Source organism: Drosophila ficusphila, unplaced genomic scaffold (genome assembly GCF_018152265.1).
Source record: "Drosophila ficusphila isolate 14025-0441.05 unplaced genomic scaffold, ASM1815226v1 contig_106, whole genome shotgun sequence".
NCBI lineage: Eukaryota > Metazoa > Arthropoda > Insecta > Diptera > Drosophilidae > Drosophila > Drosophila ficusphila.
Window position 1 is genome coordinate 2,711,363 of NW_025063993.1, and position 18,987 is coordinate 2,730,349.

Consider the following 18,987-nt stretch of genomic DNA (forward strand, 5'->3'; position numbering starts at 1 on the left):
ATTAAAACAATTTTGTTATTTAGCCGTTGTTATATTTTGTATGTTCTGCAATTAAAATAAAATAGTGACACATTTGTTCAATCGCAGAATTTTAAAATTACACTGCCTCAAAAAATGTTAAACAGAATTTTCGTTTATAATTCTTCAGGAAAGAAGATATAAAAATTTCTGCTGACCAACACAAAAATATGTTTCACTATTAATAATAATAATAATAAATGGTTGGGAGGTTCGGTGTAATGCGCATGACTTCCGTTTAAAACAATAGGTAGCTATAATTATTTGGCTTTATTTAAGAATTTACATGACTTGCAGTAGAAGGGTAAAAGTATGTAACAGGAAGAGGGAAGCATCTGTGACTTCATAAAGTACAAATATTCTTGCCTTTCTTATCTTCGCGATCTTAGAAACAATATGAACTTGAATATTTAGAAAAAATATAGAATGAAGTAATTTGCAGCTCAAAATTTATTAAGGATTTGTACCGCGCCCACATTGACGACTAAAAACCGAGATGTTTTGTGACGCCCACTATTTTTAACAATTTGGATAATATATTTAAATTTTACTCATGATCAAAAATATATTAAAAACTAAAAGATAAAGGTAAACCCATATTAACAAAGAGAATGTAAAATACGCAGACATTGTCATTTTCTCATTGTTGTCCACTTTTACGCCCACCAGTATCTTGGGCGTTTTAACTTTAAATTTGTCAAAATCACAAAAATTCAGTTGCAACAAAGGGTTGGATAGAAGTCATGAACATATTTAAATTAGCACATTTAGTTTTGTGTAAATTTACTTTATTTTAAGTTTCAATCTTCATTTTAAGACACATGTGTTAACAGGAATGCTTGGCCAAAAGTCAAGGCTAACTTTTCATTTTTGGTCGTACTTAAGTTACAAATATATTGTTTATCTATGATTTTCTACAACAGCTTTTCCAAAAGCGTAATCGCTAATACACTTTATTTTATGCTTTAAACATTAAATTGAAAATTAATAATACAGAATGCAAGAACATCCGGGGTAAAGAAACAATAACAGAACATGCGAAACGAATACATTATGATTAGACGGTGACGTCCATGGTATCTTTGATCTCATTGCCCCACTCGCGGGCCATGATCATGATTTCGTTCATGCTTAGTTTGGGTCCGATCAGCGGGTTCAGCTGCGTCATGTAACAGCACAGCCAGCTGCAACAGGAAGGTCATTGATAAGTTTCAGGAACATGAATGAGTTAATTAATTCGATCCTGCTCTAGCTATACTTACAACAACCAGCATGTAGCTGCCGTGAGCATCAGACAGCATTGAGTCACCCTGAAAAAAGGTAAAATATTTAGTGGAGGTCCCCTAGAGTTTAGTAAACACCTTACCCCCTGTTGGGTCCTCGGGCGAAAAAGGGGCAGATAATGCCGATGAAGGCCCAAATGCAGGTGATAACGATCGGGGGCACCCACTCGGAAACCATTTTGCAGGCTTAAAGGATCGACGCGAAGTGCTTTGGGCGAAATAAAAAATAAAAAGGTGGACAACGCGATCACGAAACTTTTTCTCGAGCAACGAATATCACATGACGGAGCATGGGACGATTGCAGTAGAGCGACCCTCGCCACCTATCGCGGAAATCCTAACAACTGAAACGGTCACCCTGAACCGCCCTGTTGAAAGTTTCCACTTTCTTTCGTTTTAAAGTTTTAAGGAACAGTGCTTTTAAAGTAAAGTACTTATGGGTGGAATAAAAAAAAATCAGATTTGCCGACGAACAAGTTATAAACACATTTAAAAAATACAAAGAATACCCTTATTGGTGGAGTCCAAAAAAACTTGTGTCACGGTGAAAGTCACGATCTATGCACATCCCTAGACCTATGTGAATGATAAACTGAAGAAGAAGAAGAAGCATTCTAACCTTGCAGCATTGATTTTTGCCAGCGAATTTTCTAAAAGAGATTGTGAAAAATGTTCCAAAACAGTGCTGCCCGCCTCCTGGTCCCTGCCATTCGTGGCGCCGTGCAGAGGCGTTGCCAGTCGGTCGTCTCCGGACCACCAACCCAGCACGTCTCCACCGCCGTAAGTTTTTCCTGGTTGCATAACGAGGATGTCTTTCTCCGGCTGAGAGTGAGCTTCCAATTGTCAATAGCCGATAGCTAATTTTAAATTTTGTTGCAGGAGAAAGTGATCCTTGGTGGTGGCATGTGCGCGACCGCGCTGTTTATCCCAGCCTGGGTGCTCTACCATATCCGGGACTACAAGGGCGATAAATAATCTAGATTCGTTACCACACATACATAGTTAATCCCCATGTAAATTAAAGGGTGTCAATGAATTCATAGTGCCCCTGAGGTAGGGAAATAAACTATAATGGATTGAACCGCAAATTTGTTGTATTACTAAAACGCCGTGTCGCGTAATAACGTAACTTGATTTTAAGTCAATGCTAGAGACTTATAATCAGTCAGTCAAATAAAAAAGTAAATGACTTGACCAGTTCACGTCTCCGATAATCATTAAGTTCAATTTCTTAAGTTACTTTTAGTGTTAAAACTATCCTCGACCAAGGTAATAACAAAACCAAATCAAAAACATTTTCTTTAAATAAGGAGATTTGTAGCCCTAAAGTAATAACAACCGATTATTGAAGGTTCAATGTTTTATTGAAGTATTTTAATAACTTTGTGGACAATTTCAACTGTCAGCAAGCTCCGATACACATATAATGGTTTTAAAGAAAGCGCATTTTAAAAATTTCAGAAAGCTCATGGCCATATTAAGGCTCGATGATGATTTTTTTACACGACTTCGGGTTATTCTTTGACTTTGGGATTTGGAGGCTTTCAGATCGAAAAAATAACTCAGGCAGCACCATGTCGAATGTATTTATGTATATATTTTCACTTGAAGCATAATTTTTAAGGGGCTACAAATGATTTTAATGGGCATACAAATGTTTGAAACGAGCTTATAAGATATAATCATAGATGCGTTTTATTTCTTCTGCGAATCCTTGCCGTCGCCTTTTTTCTCCTTGTCCTTGTTCAAAGAGCCCACGGCATCACGCACTGCCTCAGATTGGGGATCAACCCCGGGCAGGTTCTCCAGCACGCTCTGCAAGAAAGCCGGGTCCCCGATCACCTCCGAGTAGTCCTCGTCTACGTCCATCGGGGCATTGGCCTCGTCCGTCTTTGGGCGCTTCGCCTGCTGAGTGACCGTGTCATCGGAGGCATCCTGCATGGACATTTGCATGGCGAAGGCGATCTGCTCCTCCTCAGTCATGTTGGCAAAGTCCGGCAAGTTGTCCTCGGGTGTTTCGGTGGACAGGGCCAATGCGCGCTGCAGCATGGCCTCCTCGGTGTTGGCTTCATTGTCCGCTCCGGCGCTCTCAACATTGCCGGTTCCAGAGCCCAACCCACCACCGCCGCCGCCAGTCTCGCCTCCGGTTGTGGCTACTCCGTCGCTATTAGCGCGACGCTGCTCGCTCTCCTGACGTTGTCGCTGCTCCTCCATAGACACACGCAAGGCCAAAGCCAGTTCGGGGTCCTCGTTGGGATCTACTCCAAATTCAAAGACATTTCCGCCTAGGCCAGCCCCGCCCAAGCCATCCTCGCCCTGAATGATGGGTGATGAGAGCAGGGCATCCGATAGGGCGGATCCCCGCGGAACACTGACCAAATGAGATCCCGTGCCGTCCTTGCCGTTCAGCGCATTGATAAATGCGGTGAGCGTCTCGTTGTTGTTGCCATGATCGCCGAAACTGACAATGTCCACGTTGACCTTTTCCTTCTTTAGTCGCTTGGCTTGCTTCACCAGATCGCCTTCCTCGTGATTAATGGGTGATCCCACAAACACGACGATGCGCATCTTGTGGTTTTTGCCTTGACGGTGCTTTAGCACCAGGTGGGCAATACGAATTCCGGTCAGAAGGTTGATCTCCCCCTTTGGCTGGATCAGATGCATCTTCGAGAAGATCCGGCCCACATCGCTGGTGAGTGTGGCCAGCACTTCCACAGTGCTGTTAATTAAGCAAAGCAAACAATGAGGTCCTAAGAATAAAAAAAAACCTAGCAACTGCACACTCACTTCGACAAAGTCATAAGTCCAACATTATTCTCGGGATTGGATCGCAGTTTGGTAAGGCAGACCAGATTGATGCCATCTTTTTGGACGTTTAGACGGGTGGGAAAGTAGTCTCCATTGCGTTGGTAGTCGCTGTTATCAAAGCTGGAAACCACGAAATGATAGTGTCAGGACTTGCGCTACCGCAAGCTATACAGAAAAAGAAACTAAACCTTTTCATGTTGAATAAAAACAATACTTTACCATATCATAGTACTCTCCAGAACCATTTTCGTATTTTTGCTTGTCACTTTGCCACTAGAGATGTGACCATATCTTGTTTTTTGGAAAACATTAAATTCGTTTACAGTATAGACTTTTTAGGTGTTCTTAAAAAATACAGCAGCTTGTTCGTCCACCTACCGACATTCGCCGGAACACCTGATATTAATACCCTCTTCACACACAGCCCATCCGTGCGAATCAGTCGGAATTTTTTGACAATGTTGAGACACCAATTCCCAAAAAGCACAGACAAAAATGGAACATTTTCGGATCGGCATGACCTTATGGACCATCCGTTAAGCGAAAGGTATTTGGATCTCTGGGGCTTTTACAAACACATATTTTTATTGACAGTTTTTGAAAAGTGCTTTGTGGAAATCCGAGTTTCACATCTTTCATAATCCCAGCTATTCCGGTAGGAACGTGAAATTCACGAATCAGAAACGCCTTGCAAACATCGCAAGACCCTGTAATTAACAAGGGCATTGAATTGAAAAAAATTGATTAAGGTTTTCCAAAATTTTGGTCTATAATGTTTTATTTTTTTATGGTTGGTTGGTTATTGTTGTTGTTTGTTGGATAACAGACACATAGTTCAGTTTTTACAATTTACGATACGAATTAACTTAGCACAATTTTTTTTGCGATTAAGAACTTAGGAAACTTTCAGATATTAATATATTTATTAAGCTTTTGGTCAATTTGTTTTGCATAAACGTGTTAGGACTTATTCAATCAGAAAATTATGAGAAGCAACAGTGTTAAGAATAGCAAAAATATGTATATTATCTCGGCAATAAAAATTACACTAAACCCAATCATCAAACTCATAATTCCGCCAGTTAAAGCTGTGAAATATATAAAGTTAAAACCGTGTTTCGAAACAAAAATTTTATTTATAGAGTCATACCCATATATTCGGTTGGTCCCGTATACGAAGTCCTAACGCTGCTTCTAAAATAGTTGTCGGTATGAAAGAAGTTCACTACAGCCAAATTATTCCGTATGTAGTCACTTGACAAATTATTTAAGTAACTACTTTGAGCCCGAACTTCTTTTTGGCTCAATGGAGTCGTGAAAGCATCGGGGAAAAAAATTAAATCGTGGCAGCTGGTTAGGCACTGCTCTTTACACTGCGAACTTTGTACGTCAAAAATTTGTGATTCTGCACCATTCAAACACTGAAAGTGAGACACATCGCATACTGTAGCGTTCGGGTAGACGAGTGGTAAATAATAAGGAATACAATTGCAAAGCCTTAGAAAAAACAAGGAATCGCATTCAGATTCGCAATTTCGCCGCGAAAAATAACGGTAAAAAAGAAGCTCTTGTTCATCACTAAAAATGCATTGGCGTTTGCTTTTGTGAATACTTCTTATACTTGGAAGTGCTTCAAAGCTTCTAGCAATAATGCGAAAACTGGTCTGATGCCCAATCATAACTGGTAGTCCAGACTCCTTCATGCGTGGCTGGTCTATCGGATTATATAAAAGTACCTTTAAGAGATTTTTTAAATAACTGTTCGAACCTTTTACAAATTTTACCAACCTTAAATCCTTGTCCATTTGTTGAAGAGCAAAAATAATCATCAACATGACCATTAAGAATAATTTGCAGACCCATAGCCGAACCAACTCCCACTCCGGGTCGGGGATAATAACTTGAGGGTAACCTCAGCGGATAACCAGAAATTGGATCCCAATCAACGGCGATATCTGCAAACCTCTTCGACGAAGTGTAGTCCTGAATATATGGCGACCTTTAAAACAAATGATTTTAAAATATTTATTTGTTAGAAAATAAACAGACAGAAAAAGCTTACTTGAACTTATATAAATAATACGGATGCAAAAAGTTAAATATACAGCACAAGCCTTCATCAACAAATATTTCTCTGAAAATGTCAGTGCAAGGTATTTTTTGCTGGTGGAATGTGCAGGACACAATTAGATCAGCACACTTCTCTGAAACGTCTATTATGAAATTCGGGAAGGATTCATTCCTTTGCTGAATATGCATATATTGTGAGTAGTTTGTTTCCCTATAGCACGTTTTTTGGAGCATTGCGAATTTCAGGGATCCTCTGAAATCGATACAAATTATAATGAGTAATCAAATGGAAAATAACGAAATTGTACTTACGGCAACAAATGCTCTACTTTCGATTTCTTAGCCTGATTCATGTTACATACCGTTATTGCCGGAAACGGTATTTTATTAATTGGAGTCAATGTAGAACTAACTGTAATTAGATGTACACCAGGATGGGATTCAAAATTTGGATATATGTATAAAAAATAGCTAGGATTATTTACTTCCAATAATGACAGGCGTTATGTCCCATTTATTGTAAATTCCAACTGCCAAGTTAAAGGCCACAAAAACGACCAGAGCGAAAATTAAGGCAAAGTATAGCTTTATCCACCATGGTAAGGCTTTATTACTGACAACGTATTTAAGCACTTGCATCGATGTATTCCCTAGAAAACTCTTATCCCTTTTTTTAATTAACCTCTGTATTTTCCCATTAAATTGTTTTAATAAACTCATTTTTCCGCACTTATTGAAATTTTACTTGCGCTATTCAAAAGAGTTGTTTTTATACTGGGAACCTTTTCCAACTTTTGACTGTGTCGAAATGAGAAGGACTAGTTTCAATAGAATACCTATAATTAGTATACCTGTTGAGAAGATGATTAATTGTAAATTATGCTTATTAAATAAACTAAAAATAAAGACATTCGAAACAAAAATTTTAATTAACTTTCTCATTGTATTATAAATATAAAAAAATGCTTTTATCTAATATAATTGGTACCTATCATTCCCTCTAACTATGCCTTATTAGTAAAAGTAATTAAGCGAAAGCTTCATTATCTCCCGACCACAGTAATTAAAACCATAATAGGGGTGTTTTCAGCTTTTATTAGAATGTTGTCATTACATTAGGGAACAACGATTTGGGCCAACTTAAATCATGGAAATCATGGAAAAATAATTATTTATTTCTGAAAATTTCCGAAATTTAATAATAACTGTCCTTTATTTCCATCTCCGTTCGATTCCATTAAGTTCCTTCCAACTTCCATCAAAATTAAATCTTTTCCTAATTTTAACAGTGTGTTTTGTTGGTGATTTCAACTTTTGATGGATTAGGTCACACTGCAGGAAAAATTGTGAATAAAACGACAAAGTAAAAAATTGTAAGTTATTAGGCGTTCAAACTGTTTAGATCTTAGGTTATTGCAACATCGCAGAGCCAGCAGGTAAAATTGTAAAGCATATATAATGCGATGATTTCCCTTCATTTGACGCCGAAGAACACAGAGCCACACATATGTACGTCTATATACACATGTACATACCTACATCATGCATATTTCGCGGATGCTTAGGGAATAATTGTAATGCAGGGGTCGACACTGCTGAGCTTTATGGGTTTTCTTTAATCGAGTATGGCAAAATTGGGAAGACACCTAGGGGTAAAGTCGAGTCGATAAATTCGTATGTACGCAGTTGTGTCTGTAGGTATGTGCACCTGGGGGTAAAAACACGGACGCCCTGCAGACGCAAGAGATTGGTACACATACTTTCTTCCAATCGCTAACCCTTTGCTCTTACTTTCAGGTCATCGTTCACTGATTCGAAAGTAAAAGCCTTTTGCAATTGTCATAGCAAAATGAGTGCCGTCACCAGCACCGATCCAGCCATCAACGGCATGGTCCTTAGCCGGAGCCAGACGCTTTGTCGCTACTACGTACGTGGAATCTGCCGCTTTGGGGAGCTCTGCCGTTTCTCACACGACCTGACCCTTGGTCGCCCCGAATGCGAGCAGCAAGTTACCACCGAGGTGCCTCCAAAGCCCAGTACCAGCAGCCATAGTGCCAGCACCAGCACCTCCAGCCAGCAGAGGAACTGGGCTAATGCACCGGTGTTCGTGCCTAGCCAAAAGCGGAATCCTGCCCAGGAACATCGCGAGGATGAGGCCACCGTATGCTCAGAATTGGAGAGGTGGGAACAGCCTGAAGCACCGTACGCCGTCTTTCAGCCCGGGGCCTCGTGGGCCGAAGTAGTGGGTGGGCCATCATCTGTAAACAAAAAAGGCGACTACTCCGACATGAATCCCGCTTCGCTGGAGGAGGTTTGCCCGAACGAAAGTCCCTGCGTCTGGGGCGAGCACTGCCCCTACCGTATTCACATGGAGCTGTGCGAAATGTGCGACCAACATTGCCTGCATCCAACAGACCAAGCTCAGCGCAAGAAGCACAACCGCGAGTGTTTGCAGCAGCACGAACAAGCCATGGAGCTGTCTTTTGCCATCGCCAGGTCCAAGGACAAAACGTGCGGAATCTGCTTCGATACGATCATGGAGAAGGCTGGCAGGGAAAAGCGTTTTGGTATCCTCCCCAACTGCAACCACATATTCTGCTTAGAGTGCATTCGCACATGGCGCCAGGCTAAACAGTTTGAGCATAAAATTACGCGGTAAGTGGATTACAAATTTAGCTTGATTAGCATGTGTGGAGTTGGTTTCGAGTTATAAATATTTTAATACTTTAATTAAGATGTGCGCCCAAAAAGTGGAGGAGTGTACGAGTGCTCCTCCACCTTTTCAATTCAAGAAGAAAAACTAAAAAACCTAATTAAAGTCAAAATAATCTAGATTTAAGATAAAACGGCGGGAAAAAAAATGCATTCGATTATTGAACAAGATTTAATTTGGAATAGAATTTATTATAATTACTGTGCATTTGCAGAGCTTGCCCCGAATGCCGCGTGTGCTCGGACTTTGTCTGTCCCAGTGCGTTTTGGGTGGAAACCAAGGAGGAAAAGGACAAACTGCTCAATGATTACCGCGCTGCCTTAGAAGCCAAGGACTGCAAATACTTCAAGAAAGGCGAAGGCAAGTGTCCGTTTGGTAACAAGTGTTTTTACAAGCACGCTCTGCCTAATGGAGATATAGTCGATGTGGGACTGCCGAAGCGAACCAGAAAGTTACAGAGCCAGAATGAAATCATCGATTTACTTGATGTAAGTACCAAATCACCAGATATTGGATAAGAAAACCCCATTTGTTTCAACAATTAATTATATAAGATTGAACATTTAGAAGACTACTATTATTAACATTAAAATTTTATAGATATATCTATGGGACTATGTAGATCAACGCAATTATCACTGGCTGGAAATATTATCAAGCGAAATAAGCGAAAGCTCCGATTACTCGGATGAAGACTAAGCTTCTGGAGCAGAAGAAAACAATAAAGCAACAACAACCCAAAAGCATACTAATTTGGATACACATCCCCGGAAAATCGTCATCAATACACAAACGATCTATATAAATGATACTGAACCAAATATCGAATGCGAAATTAAACAAAAAAATGTATTTGGGTACCAAATTTAGGTTACATAAATATTTATTCTCCACTTAATGCAACGAAATTTACAGCAACTTTTCCGTACTTGTATTAAATTAAATTAAATTATACTTAATACCATTAACAAGTGGTTCAACTTAAACCTAAAGGAATATTGATATATCATTACACAATTAAAAAAATTCACAATTTTAGAGGTAAACAAGCAGTAAACAGTACATTTTCAAAATAGGTGATATAAAATGTGTAAACTATGCCTTTCAGACTGAATTGTAAAGATAAAAATACATTCTTAATCGGTTTTCTACTCATTTTTTGCAGTTTAAAAACTACAACTAAGTGAAACGCACATAGCAAACCATATAAGCACGTCATTCTGCATAACTGCAGACATCCAAACCTCGAATGAGTTAGTGTATCATAACCGAGCAGAAACTGTTCCCATTCGTCGATAAATAAAAAATTTTGTTATTGTTATGAGCCTTTGTGTTAGAGTATTACTGTTGCATACCTATAACTCAGTATATTTGTAATCGTTGGCCACAAGCGTACTACCCAAACCACTACAAATATTATATGTATAACAAATATATTGTATATTGATTTTAAGTTTATACTTTCGAAATGTACCTCTTTCAAATGTTTTGTTTTTACTTATAAAAATGTAATATGTTGTCGATTAGAAAAGCAACAATTAAATAAACTAAGGGAATTAACATATAAACTCAACATGTTGAAAAACTAAAACATAAAATCAATGTAACAATTACTTGAAAATCTCAATAATTGCATCGACTATGGCGATTTGTATGTGATTCATAGTTGACAAACAGAAAACATCTTATGAATAATTGGTAATAAGTACATAGATTTAAAATCATGCATATGATCGTTAAAGTATGACATGAATGAACCAATCAGTTTAACAAATACACGCTATCGCAAAAGCTGCAACGTAATGCCTGTTCTGTTCTTATTTAATTTCGATGTAATGTACCAAAAGATACGACACTCTGTATAACCGTCTAGGATAGTTTTTCCTTATAAATGAGCGGGCGGAGGAAGCATATTTTAGTTAAGTTTAATATTAATTTTTTGTGAAACAATATGTTTGTCCAATAAGATTTCTTAAATAGTAAAACCTATCCAGAAGTGATATTTTTCCTTAATTTTTAACTGGATTACAAAAAGAAAATTTAACGGAATAAACTTGTAAATCAAAATACATTTTGAGGTTACTAACTAGAACTTGTAAGATAAAAGTCGGGGTCCGTTCCAATAAATTATAAAAACCTTTTAAAACGGATTTAAAACAAAAGCCTTGAGTCGAATACTAATTGTGCCATTTCCCATTTTAAAAATTGTTCAAAACAAAAATAACCAATCTGGCTGAAGTTGTACCTAGACTAGATTAAAAAAAAAAATTGTAACATTATGTTGATAATAAAGCGCAGGAATAAAAAATACACAAAGAAACCAAACCTGAGTCAGTTAACTTAGAAAGTCAGTTATTGCCGCTGGCCCCGCGAAGTTAAGTTTTAAAACCGATATAGACTAAGCAAGTGAAAGAAGTGACTGGGTTGGCAACCGTTTTAAAAACGATTGTTTTGGAAACGTTCACTTACATAGAAAATAGCCTACATTACACATCTTGTTTACTTTTCTAACTGCAGTATGTCTCTCGTAATCCACGACATTAATCCGGAAGCTAAAGCCTATGTCGAAAAATCATGGCTGCTAAACTTGCCTGTGGCCAACAGCCGAGATCAAACCTTTAAATTCTTTCTCGATAATACTATTTCAACGCCTGTCGCACGAACTTTCGTCCGCATAACCTGAGGCAGCAAGTAAAAAAAGCATTATTTTACATAGCTGCATGGTTTCTCTAAATACAAAATAAATTTGATTTTCTTGAAAGCAATTTAATTAAGACATTCATTATTTTCCTGCGTCCGCCCCTGAAGGGAGCCTAAAATTACTTAAGGGAATATACCGAAACAGTAGTACAGGACATTCTCAAGTATCTTGGAAATGACGAGACTGTTAGTGTACAAATGAATTTAAATGAAAATAATTTGTATATGCAACTTAAATTGCTTAATTTTAAATAAAGTAGCCTTTAAACTGCTGCTGTTAACTTTGCAAGATTATTGGGGTTTTGCACAATCACACTTACTTAAAAATATTACATTTTTAAAATTTTTTGCGGCGGTCAGGCGAACTTTCACCGGAGTGCATTTTAGGAGTTAATTTTAATTTCGAAACAAAGTTTCTGGTATTTTCTAGTCTTTTTTTGTTCATCTGAATACAGAGGGGCAAAGCCAATGTCTTCGAAATGTGATCCCACCTATTTGCCTATATCCCCTTGCAGTCATCAAATATGTCGAACAAAATGCATAAAGGCTAAACAACAACGATGCTATGGCGATTTTTGTATTAATTTTCCATATTTTTGACTATTGTTCATATGACAGCTATATGATATAGTTGTCCGAGTCTTCGAGAGTCTTTAAAAAACTCTATATTTCGATGTTATTATTTTATTTCCGTTATTTCTATATAGATTTTTTTATCTTTCCAATGGCAGCTATAAGATATAGTTGTCCGATTTTTCTGAAACTTTTTTCTCAGTTTAAGGGCTGTTGATATTCAAAAAATCATGCTCTTGGGATTAAAAACAACGATGCTATCAATTTATTTCCATTAATTCTATATATATTTTTCGATCTCTCCTATGGTAGCTATATGATAGAGTTATCTGATTTTGATCAAATTTTATCCGAAATTCAATAGTAATTAGAAAACGCCATCTTGAAGTAATCAAGTCGATCTGACCAAAAGCAACGGCGTGAGAATTTTTTATTTCATTCTCTCGTATGGCAGCTATCCGATATAGTCGGCCGATCCGGCCCCTTCCGACTTATATACTGCGTGCAATAACTACACACCTTTTGGGTAAGTTTCAGCAAGATAGCTTTAAAACTGAGTGACTAATTTGCGTAGAAACAGACAGGAGGACAGACGGACAGATGTATTCCGATTCTGCTCGTGATGTTGATCAAGAATATATATACTTTATGGGGTCTGAGGTGACTCCTTCACTGCGTTTCAAACTTCTAACTGAAATTAGAAAACCCTTTTGCTCTGCAAGGGTATAAAAAGTGCATTGCCTGTAATATTTAGTTTTCTAGAAACGGTAGTACTAATCAGCTGATGAACAAAAATGTTTGTTTACTCGGCTTGAGAACAAAGTTGTTTTAGAGCCAACCTAAAATGAATGAAAAAAGCTTCGTTTGTGTTAATTGCGGCCACAGGGTCAAGGAGTTGTTTAAGAAATACAGCAACACCCTTAAAACAACCCAATGCGTAAGAGTATATAAATAGTTGCAACATGTTTATTGCCGATAACATGTTTTGATTCAATAACTTTATGTTCGCAGGATAAATGTCACCAAACCACTGACAAATACATTGAATTTGAGGAGTTTATAATATTAATAGATGCACTTCTGTTAGACTCGTGCGCTTTCCGCCACATAATTTACAATGGAAATTTTAAGGTTAGTAAATTTGGTGTAGATTTTCATCTAAAATTGTAAAGTATTTTGTTTTTCAGTTATATTGGAAAATATCGCTGGTGGTGCTTCTTCTGGAATCCTTTGCACTTTGTCGCCAAAAGCATCCGAATCCCCCAGACTCATTACATGTCCACGAAAAGGGGTTCTACACTTATACGCTTCAAAACATTGGAGGTATTGAACTCTTTCTCCAAGAAAAGCTAAGAATTAAAAAATATATTTTTTTTAGACTACCTTTTAATGACGTTATTGCTGGGGATAATAACAGCCACCCTGAGCATTGATTGGATTCAAAAAATGGGTTTTCGTAGTTTCACCTTAACTATTTTTAAGGTGGTGCTGATCTCAAATTTTTCCAAGTTCTTCCTATTGCCCATTTTGGTGTGGCGCAATAACACCACCGTTTTTGGAAGGAGTTTACATCATGTCCTGGTCATGGGCCATCACCTGTGCTCCTTGGTGCTTGCTTACGAGGCAGTCGGCGCAACTAGAAAGCGCCTTCGATGGTGGGCCCTCACATTGGTAGTGCTTGCTTTTGCCTTCAAGGAATCAGCTAGACAGTTTGTTTCACTGGTTTTTGAAGCACATATAACGTAAGAGCATTGTTCAAGCAATGATATAAAAAAGGCTGAAAACTAACTGTCTTGTCGTATTGCCAAATCTAGTAACTTAATCACAGGAAAAATAGTTTACTATTCGGAAAATTCTTTTGGGCGGGTAATCGCATTACAAATTACTTGAAGTCGATTACTGGGTAAACACTCCCGTTGATCTCCGTCAACTTAAATTAAGTTGTTGAAGAAACACCAAATACACCTTTATTCTCAATTAATTGAAAACAACAAATCTACAATTAAAAAGCTTTCACAATTGTCACTCAAATTTTATTAATTGCTTAAGACCCATGATAAGCGAAAGGAAAACATCGACAATTTAAAAACATATATAGAACTATTTTTATTTTGTCTGTTGGTTATGAAATACGTCAAATCGTGTTACATACTAAATGTTGGAAACTGCATAGAACAAATCAAATGGCAATAATTTTAAAATCAATCAGGTCGATTTCGCTGTTGATAAACACAAAAAGGTCGAGAAGTATCGCTATAAAAGACAAAAAATATTTTTTAGCATTGCCATACATGAAAAGAAATCTGAGAACGAATCGATTTCTTGTGATAGCATAGTAGATATGATGTTATGCCTCTCCTTTCGTATGAATGTACTTAAGTAATTAATGCTAATCGTAAGTCATGCTGCTCATACATATTGTTGTAATGGCAGTTTGTAGCAACGACGACACCGACGCGCAATCAGAGCAGGACGCATTCTGCATATATATCGAAATTAGGGCGCACTAGAACTAAATCAGCATCCAATATCTTCCCCACGAACACTTATTTGCTGCGGCACGCGATCTTAAGTCATATTCCAGGAGGACGAAGACGAGCTAGAAGAGCAATCGTCGCTCTCAGTCGTAGCACTACTGCCGTTGGGCTTGGGACCCCAGATTCTCACGGTAGCGTCATCACTGGCGCTGGCCAGCAGGGACGGGTACACGGGGTTCCAGGACACGCAGTTCACCGTCTTGGTGTGCCCGGCCAGCTTGGCCAACGGCTCCTCGCGCTTGATGTGCCAAATATAAACGACCTTGTCCTCGCTGCCGCTCGCCACAAAACTCTCGTTAACGCCTCCGAAGCAGGAGTGAATTGCGAAGTTGCTCTGCCGAATTCCCTGAAAACGACGCACCAGACACTTGTCCTCGATGTCCCAGAGATGAAGGCCTTGGTTGGAGACGTTAAGCAGAGCCAGGCGGTCGGCGGAGTTGATGCTGAAGGTCATAATGGGATGCGGCTCCCTCAAAATATCAAAGTCTGAGCGCGGGCTATCAAAGTTGTACCTTAAAGAAATTTTAAAAGATATGGGTTGTAATTATTAAAAAAAACTACACTAAAAATTAATTTTGAACTTTGGAGCGTGGCTTCGGGTAAGTATAGTTGTAACCATTATTTAAGGTGGTCATAAAATAATTTGTAATTATACATTCAATTCAAAGTTAAACTTAGCACAACATTTAATAGAATTTAAGACTGGTATGCGAGTACATGTTGATTGTAGAATCAGCTATTTTAGACAAATTAAATATTCAAGTATTTACGTATTTATTTTATGAAAGCCTTTGAATGTTAGTTTTGAAAGGCAGCAAATATGGACCAATTTAGATTAGGCAAACTGCAATCCTGCTTACCCTCTGATACGGTAGTGATTATCGGCCGCTAAGATTGTTTTGTTGTCTGCCCGAAAGGCTATGCTGTTGACGCGAACTCCCTCCCAAGAGTCGACGATTGTGCCGTTGAGGTCGCACAAGTAAAGCTGACCCTTTTGACCACCGCAGACGAAGCGAGCGCCATCGCGGCTGAAAGCTCCGCAGGCCAAGCTGTCCTCTAGTGACTGTGAGAACTTAACCACTAGCTTGCCGTCGTCCACATTCCAGATATAAAGTTCATGCGAGTCCTCGGTGCCTCCGACGAGGATGAGCTTGGAGTCAGGACTCCAGCTGACGAAGCTCACGCTAAGCTGGGCCTGGCCGTCGAGGACGCGCCGGTGCTTAAGAGTCAACTTGTACGGGTCAACATCCCATATAATCACAGTCGAGTCCTTGCTACCCGTGGCCAGCTTGAGGCCGTCGGGCGAGAACTTGCAGAACCAGACCTCGTCGCAGTGGTCGGTTAAGATCTGGATGGTCTGCATGGGAAAGCCATCCGTAGTGCAGCAATGGTCGGTGAGCAGCGAGACCGTCTCCAGATTCGTCTCCCACGCCATGTCGTGACAGGGGCAGTGTTGGCTCTGCAGCTCTACAGCCTGCTGCAGCAGAGTGCGCAGACGCCGCGGAGACATCATCACCGACGGTGGCATAAATGTGTGCAGGCGCTCCATGACCAGGGCCCGAGAGAGGATGCCCTTGCCCTCCCACTTGGCGCGCTGGTACAGGTCTTGGTTGGTGGAACACATCATGTACGAGGACAGCTGGTGCACGCGCGATATATTGTGCTGCAGCGGCGTCAGCTCGCTGCGAAGGACGTGCAGGGCGTCTAAGGGATTGCCGTCATCCAAATGCTCTAAATACTTTTGTTCCAGCAATATGAACTTCATTTCGGTGATCGTTGCTAATTTTCCATTATCGATTAATGGCTCTAAGTCCTGCAGAAACAAAAAAACATGGGAAATGACATGGGAAATTAACAATAATAATCTTTTAAAGAGATTTTATGATCTTATTTCAAAGCTTAAACTATAATTAGACTAAATGCCTAATTTTTGGTATTTTATTTTTAGCAGCATCTTAATTTTACTGCAAGCACTTCACTGATCAATTAACGAAAACTTAATGCCATAGCTGAACGTCTCTTTACTGTGAAATGGTGTTACGAGTAATGAATATTTGGATTTCTTTATCAGTTGTCTTAAAAATATCAACACATTTCTAACAATGTATTTATTAAAATCTCTACAAATCAAAATATATTCATGGTCATACTCTCGATCTACCAATTTATTACCTTTAGATCTGAATCTGCCTTAGACCAGTCGCCCATTAGGACATGTTCCCTAAACTTGGTGGCCGAGGGGTGTTCCAAGTAGCACCCAGACTCAACCATGAGCGTCTGGACCGACTTGTCGAGGCCCACGTCGTGCAGATACTGTCCGATTAGTCGGATGATCTCCTGGTTGGACTTGTCGAGCTGGACGCCGCTGTAGCTGGTATTTTCCCTATTGTTTTCACCGTCGACAATGCGACTACTGCTGCCGTTGTTATTGACAACGAACCCATTGTGCTTGGAGTCGTGTCCGTTGGTGGCAGCGCTGCTGCCTGAAGGGTTCTCGTCCCCGATCCCGACGCTGTCCTCCCCACTGCCGCCGCCCTCGCGGGCGACGTTCTCGGCACTACCGCCGGAGTTCAGGGCGGAACCCTCCGAAGGTCTGGAGCAGGAGCCGCTCGAAGTGGAAGTTGTGCTCTGCATTGTCGGTCCAGCACTGGTTGCCTCGGAGCCGTGTGTATTTATGCTATGGTCACGTAGTCTCTTGTTGCTGTCGGTCGATTTTCGCTGCCCTCTGCTGGCAATTTCCGATGCTTCAGTGCTAGAAGAGGGGTTCAATTCGTGCTGTAACTGCTGGGCCGCCCGTGACGTAGATGCCGCATCTATTAATCCAGCGGCGGCGGCGACGGAAACGGCGGATGAGGATGAGGAGCCTCCTGAGCGACGACCCTTTTTGCGCGGCGGCTGGTCCTCGGAAGAGGCACCAGTTGCAGCAGCCTTTTTGTTGTTTCTATCAATTTTGAGTCCTTTGCGAACGCGGCAGCAACAAGCAGGCTCTGCCTCCGGCTCAGCCTCTCTCCCGGATGCGAATCTTGATCGCGATCCCGACCAAGTGCCTCCAACCTGGACCGCTGCCTGATGGGCCTAGGCGGCCTGATTCAACGATTTCACAAGGGGTGTCAGCGTGATTGTGGCTTCGTTTCTGGCAGTTGATAGCACTCGCTGATAGCAATTCGATCTACGACCTACGGAGAAGGTATAGTGCATTATATTCCGGCTACTTTGTAGGAGTGCAGTTCGTAATCTGCCTATTGTTTGGGGACCTGAATATCGCATACTACTTACTATACCCAAGAGTAGTTGTTGTTTTTTCTTTGAGTTATCTTTGCCTATAAAGGCTAAGTTTCAACTACCTTGTAAAATTTACCAACTAACTATTCACCCCGATGTCATCAATACAACCTTTCAAAGTGCAACCAATCAATACGCAATTCAAGGGTATTTGCATTCGGTTATTTTACTTCCTACACATTTACATTTCTAGGTACATATGTATGTACAATGTACGTACATTTTACTTACATATGTACATCCCTAGATGTTGGCCGCACAGTCGTGGACAAAGATATTGAATTCTTCCCAGAGTGGTAGGTTTATATTTTCCACATTAGCAAGAACTAACTAAAATTCACTTGAAATGATTTTAAGGAAACAGAGTTGTGTGACTCTATCAAAGGTGATTGCATTTTTATTCGCTTATGCGTCTTGTGTTTTTGTTTGTTTGCTCTGAATTTTCGACTCCTAAACTAAACTGGTTCACCCACACCACTAGAAAAAATGCACCCCCATATCGTGGACCTTAAGCAATGGGCTTTATTGTGGATAAAACGCAATTAAAATTAGCACTTACTAAAACAAAAATATTAGAACACGCATGTAGACATACTAAAATTAAGAACCAAAAATATAATTAACCTCAAAACAGAAAAACAACATTAACTGAACCAATTTTAAGATCACCAAAAAAATTTACTACGACGTAAAAGATAACATTAAAAGAATTAAGATTAGATATTTTGTGCCTTTATAGAAAAATAGAAGAATCGGAATTAGCCTATACTTCCGCCCCCGACTGTGTGAGCTCGTATTAATCAACTTTGCTTTGTTTTCGGTACAAAGGAATGAGAAATATATCTATTTACATACACGCACAGATTGTTTTCCTAACTTTCTTTTCAAAATGTCTGGACCAAGATTTGTCTCCAAGGATTTTAATCATTTAAACACTGTTAACAATTTATGCATCCAAACTCAGCTGACGAAGGTTCGCTAATACACTTCACTTTCCACTGCA

At 39.6% G+C, this 18,987-nt stretch overlaps 7 protein-coding genes across 8 annotated transcripts; 3 read left to right on the plus strand and 4 right to left on the minus strand.

Moving 5' to 3' along the window:
* Window positions 1–784: 784 nt before the first annotated feature.
* LOC108088934 (V-type proton ATPase subunit e) lies at window positions 785–1,600 on the minus strand. Its single transcript, XM_017186958.2, has 3 exons — window positions 1,385–1,600; window positions 1,281–1,328; window positions 785–1,202 (listed from the first exon to the last, which is right to left on the minus strand). Exons 1-3 carry the CDS (start codon window positions 1,477–1,479, stop codon window positions 1,076–1,078), a joined length of 270 nt encoding a protein of 89 aa, XP_017042447.1. The 5' UTR covers window positions 1,480–1,600; the 3' UTR covers window positions 785–1,075.
* Window positions 1,601–1,881: 281 nt separating this feature from the next.
* On the plus strand, window positions 1,882–2,389 carry LOC108088920. Its single transcript, XM_017186936.2, has 2 exons — window positions 1,882–2,081; window positions 2,181–2,389. The coding sequence occupies exons 1-2, from the start codon at window positions 1,971–1,973 to the stop codon at window positions 2,274–2,276; spliced, it is 207 nt and encodes a 68-aa protein (XP_017042425.1). The 5' UTR covers window positions 1,882–1,970; the 3' UTR covers window positions 2,277–2,389.
* Window positions 2,390–2,878: 489 nt separating this feature from the next.
* On the minus strand, window positions 2,879–4,459 carry LOC108088919 (26S proteasome non-ATPase regulatory subunit 4). Its single transcript, XM_017186935.1, has 3 exons — window positions 4,329–4,459; window positions 4,089–4,229; window positions 2,879–4,020 (listed from the first exon to the last, which is right to left on the minus strand). The coding sequence occupies exons 1-3, from the start codon at window positions 4,352–4,354 to the stop codon at window positions 2,997–2,999; spliced, it is 1,191 nt and encodes a 396-aa protein (XP_017042424.1). The 5' UTR covers window positions 4,355–4,459; the 3' UTR covers window positions 2,879–2,996.
* A 625-nt stretch (window positions 4,460–5,084) lies between these two features.
* On the minus strand, window positions 5,085–6,818 carry LOC108088827 (pickpocket protein 28). The gene is made up of 6 exons (XM_017186795.1): window positions 6,665–6,818; window positions 6,492–6,591; window positions 6,172–6,432; window positions 5,898–6,108; window positions 5,260–5,845; window positions 5,085–5,197 (listed from the first exon to the last, which is right to left on the minus strand). The coding sequence occupies exons 1-6, from the start codon at window positions 6,816–6,818 to the stop codon at window positions 5,085–5,087; spliced, it is 1,425 nt and encodes a 474-aa protein (XP_017042284.1).
* A 656-nt stretch (window positions 6,819–7,474) lies between these two features.
* LOC108088915 (probable E3 ubiquitin-protein ligase makorin-1) lies at window positions 7,475–10,888 on the plus strand. 2 transcript variants are annotated; one of them, XM_017186928.2, is made up of 4 exons: window positions 7,475–7,552; window positions 7,977–8,834; window positions 9,107–9,380; window positions 9,493–10,888. In XM_017186928.2, the coding sequence occupies exons 2-4, from the start codon at window positions 8,029–8,031 to the stop codon at window positions 9,589–9,591; spliced, it is 1,179 nt and encodes a 392-aa protein (XP_017042417.1). In that variant the 5' UTR covers window positions 7,475–7,552; window positions 7,977–8,028; the 3' UTR covers window positions 9,592–10,888. The 2 variants fall into 2 exon arrangements, with proteins under 2 accessions (XP_017042417.1, XP_017042419.1); XM_017186930.2 differs by having other exon boundaries at window positions 7,525–7,615.
* Window positions 10,889–12,949: 2,061 nt separating this feature from the next.
* Window positions 12,950–13,953, plus strand: LOC108088893 (protein ARV1). Its single transcript, XM_017186892.1, has 4 exons — window positions 12,950–13,102; window positions 13,177–13,296; window positions 13,353–13,488; window positions 13,544–13,953. The coding sequence occupies exons 1-4, from the start codon at window positions 13,010–13,012 to the stop codon at window positions 13,909–13,911; spliced, it is 717 nt and encodes a 238-aa protein (XP_017042381.1). The 5' UTR covers window positions 12,950–13,009; the 3' UTR covers window positions 13,912–13,953.
* A 214-nt stretch (window positions 13,954–14,167) lies between these two features.
* On the minus strand, window positions 14,168–17,351 carry LOC108088892 (WD repeat-containing protein 26 homolog). The gene is made up of 3 exons (XM_017186891.2): window positions 16,875–17,351; window positions 15,563–16,515; window positions 14,168–15,214 (listed from the first exon to the last, which is right to left on the minus strand). Exons 1-3 carry the CDS (start codon window positions 17,334–17,336, stop codon window positions 14,734–14,736), a joined length of 1,896 nt encoding a protein of 631 aa, XP_017042380.1. The 5' UTR covers window positions 17,337–17,351; the 3' UTR covers window positions 14,168–14,733.
* Between the last annotated feature and the right edge of the window lie 1,636 nt (window positions 17,352–18,987).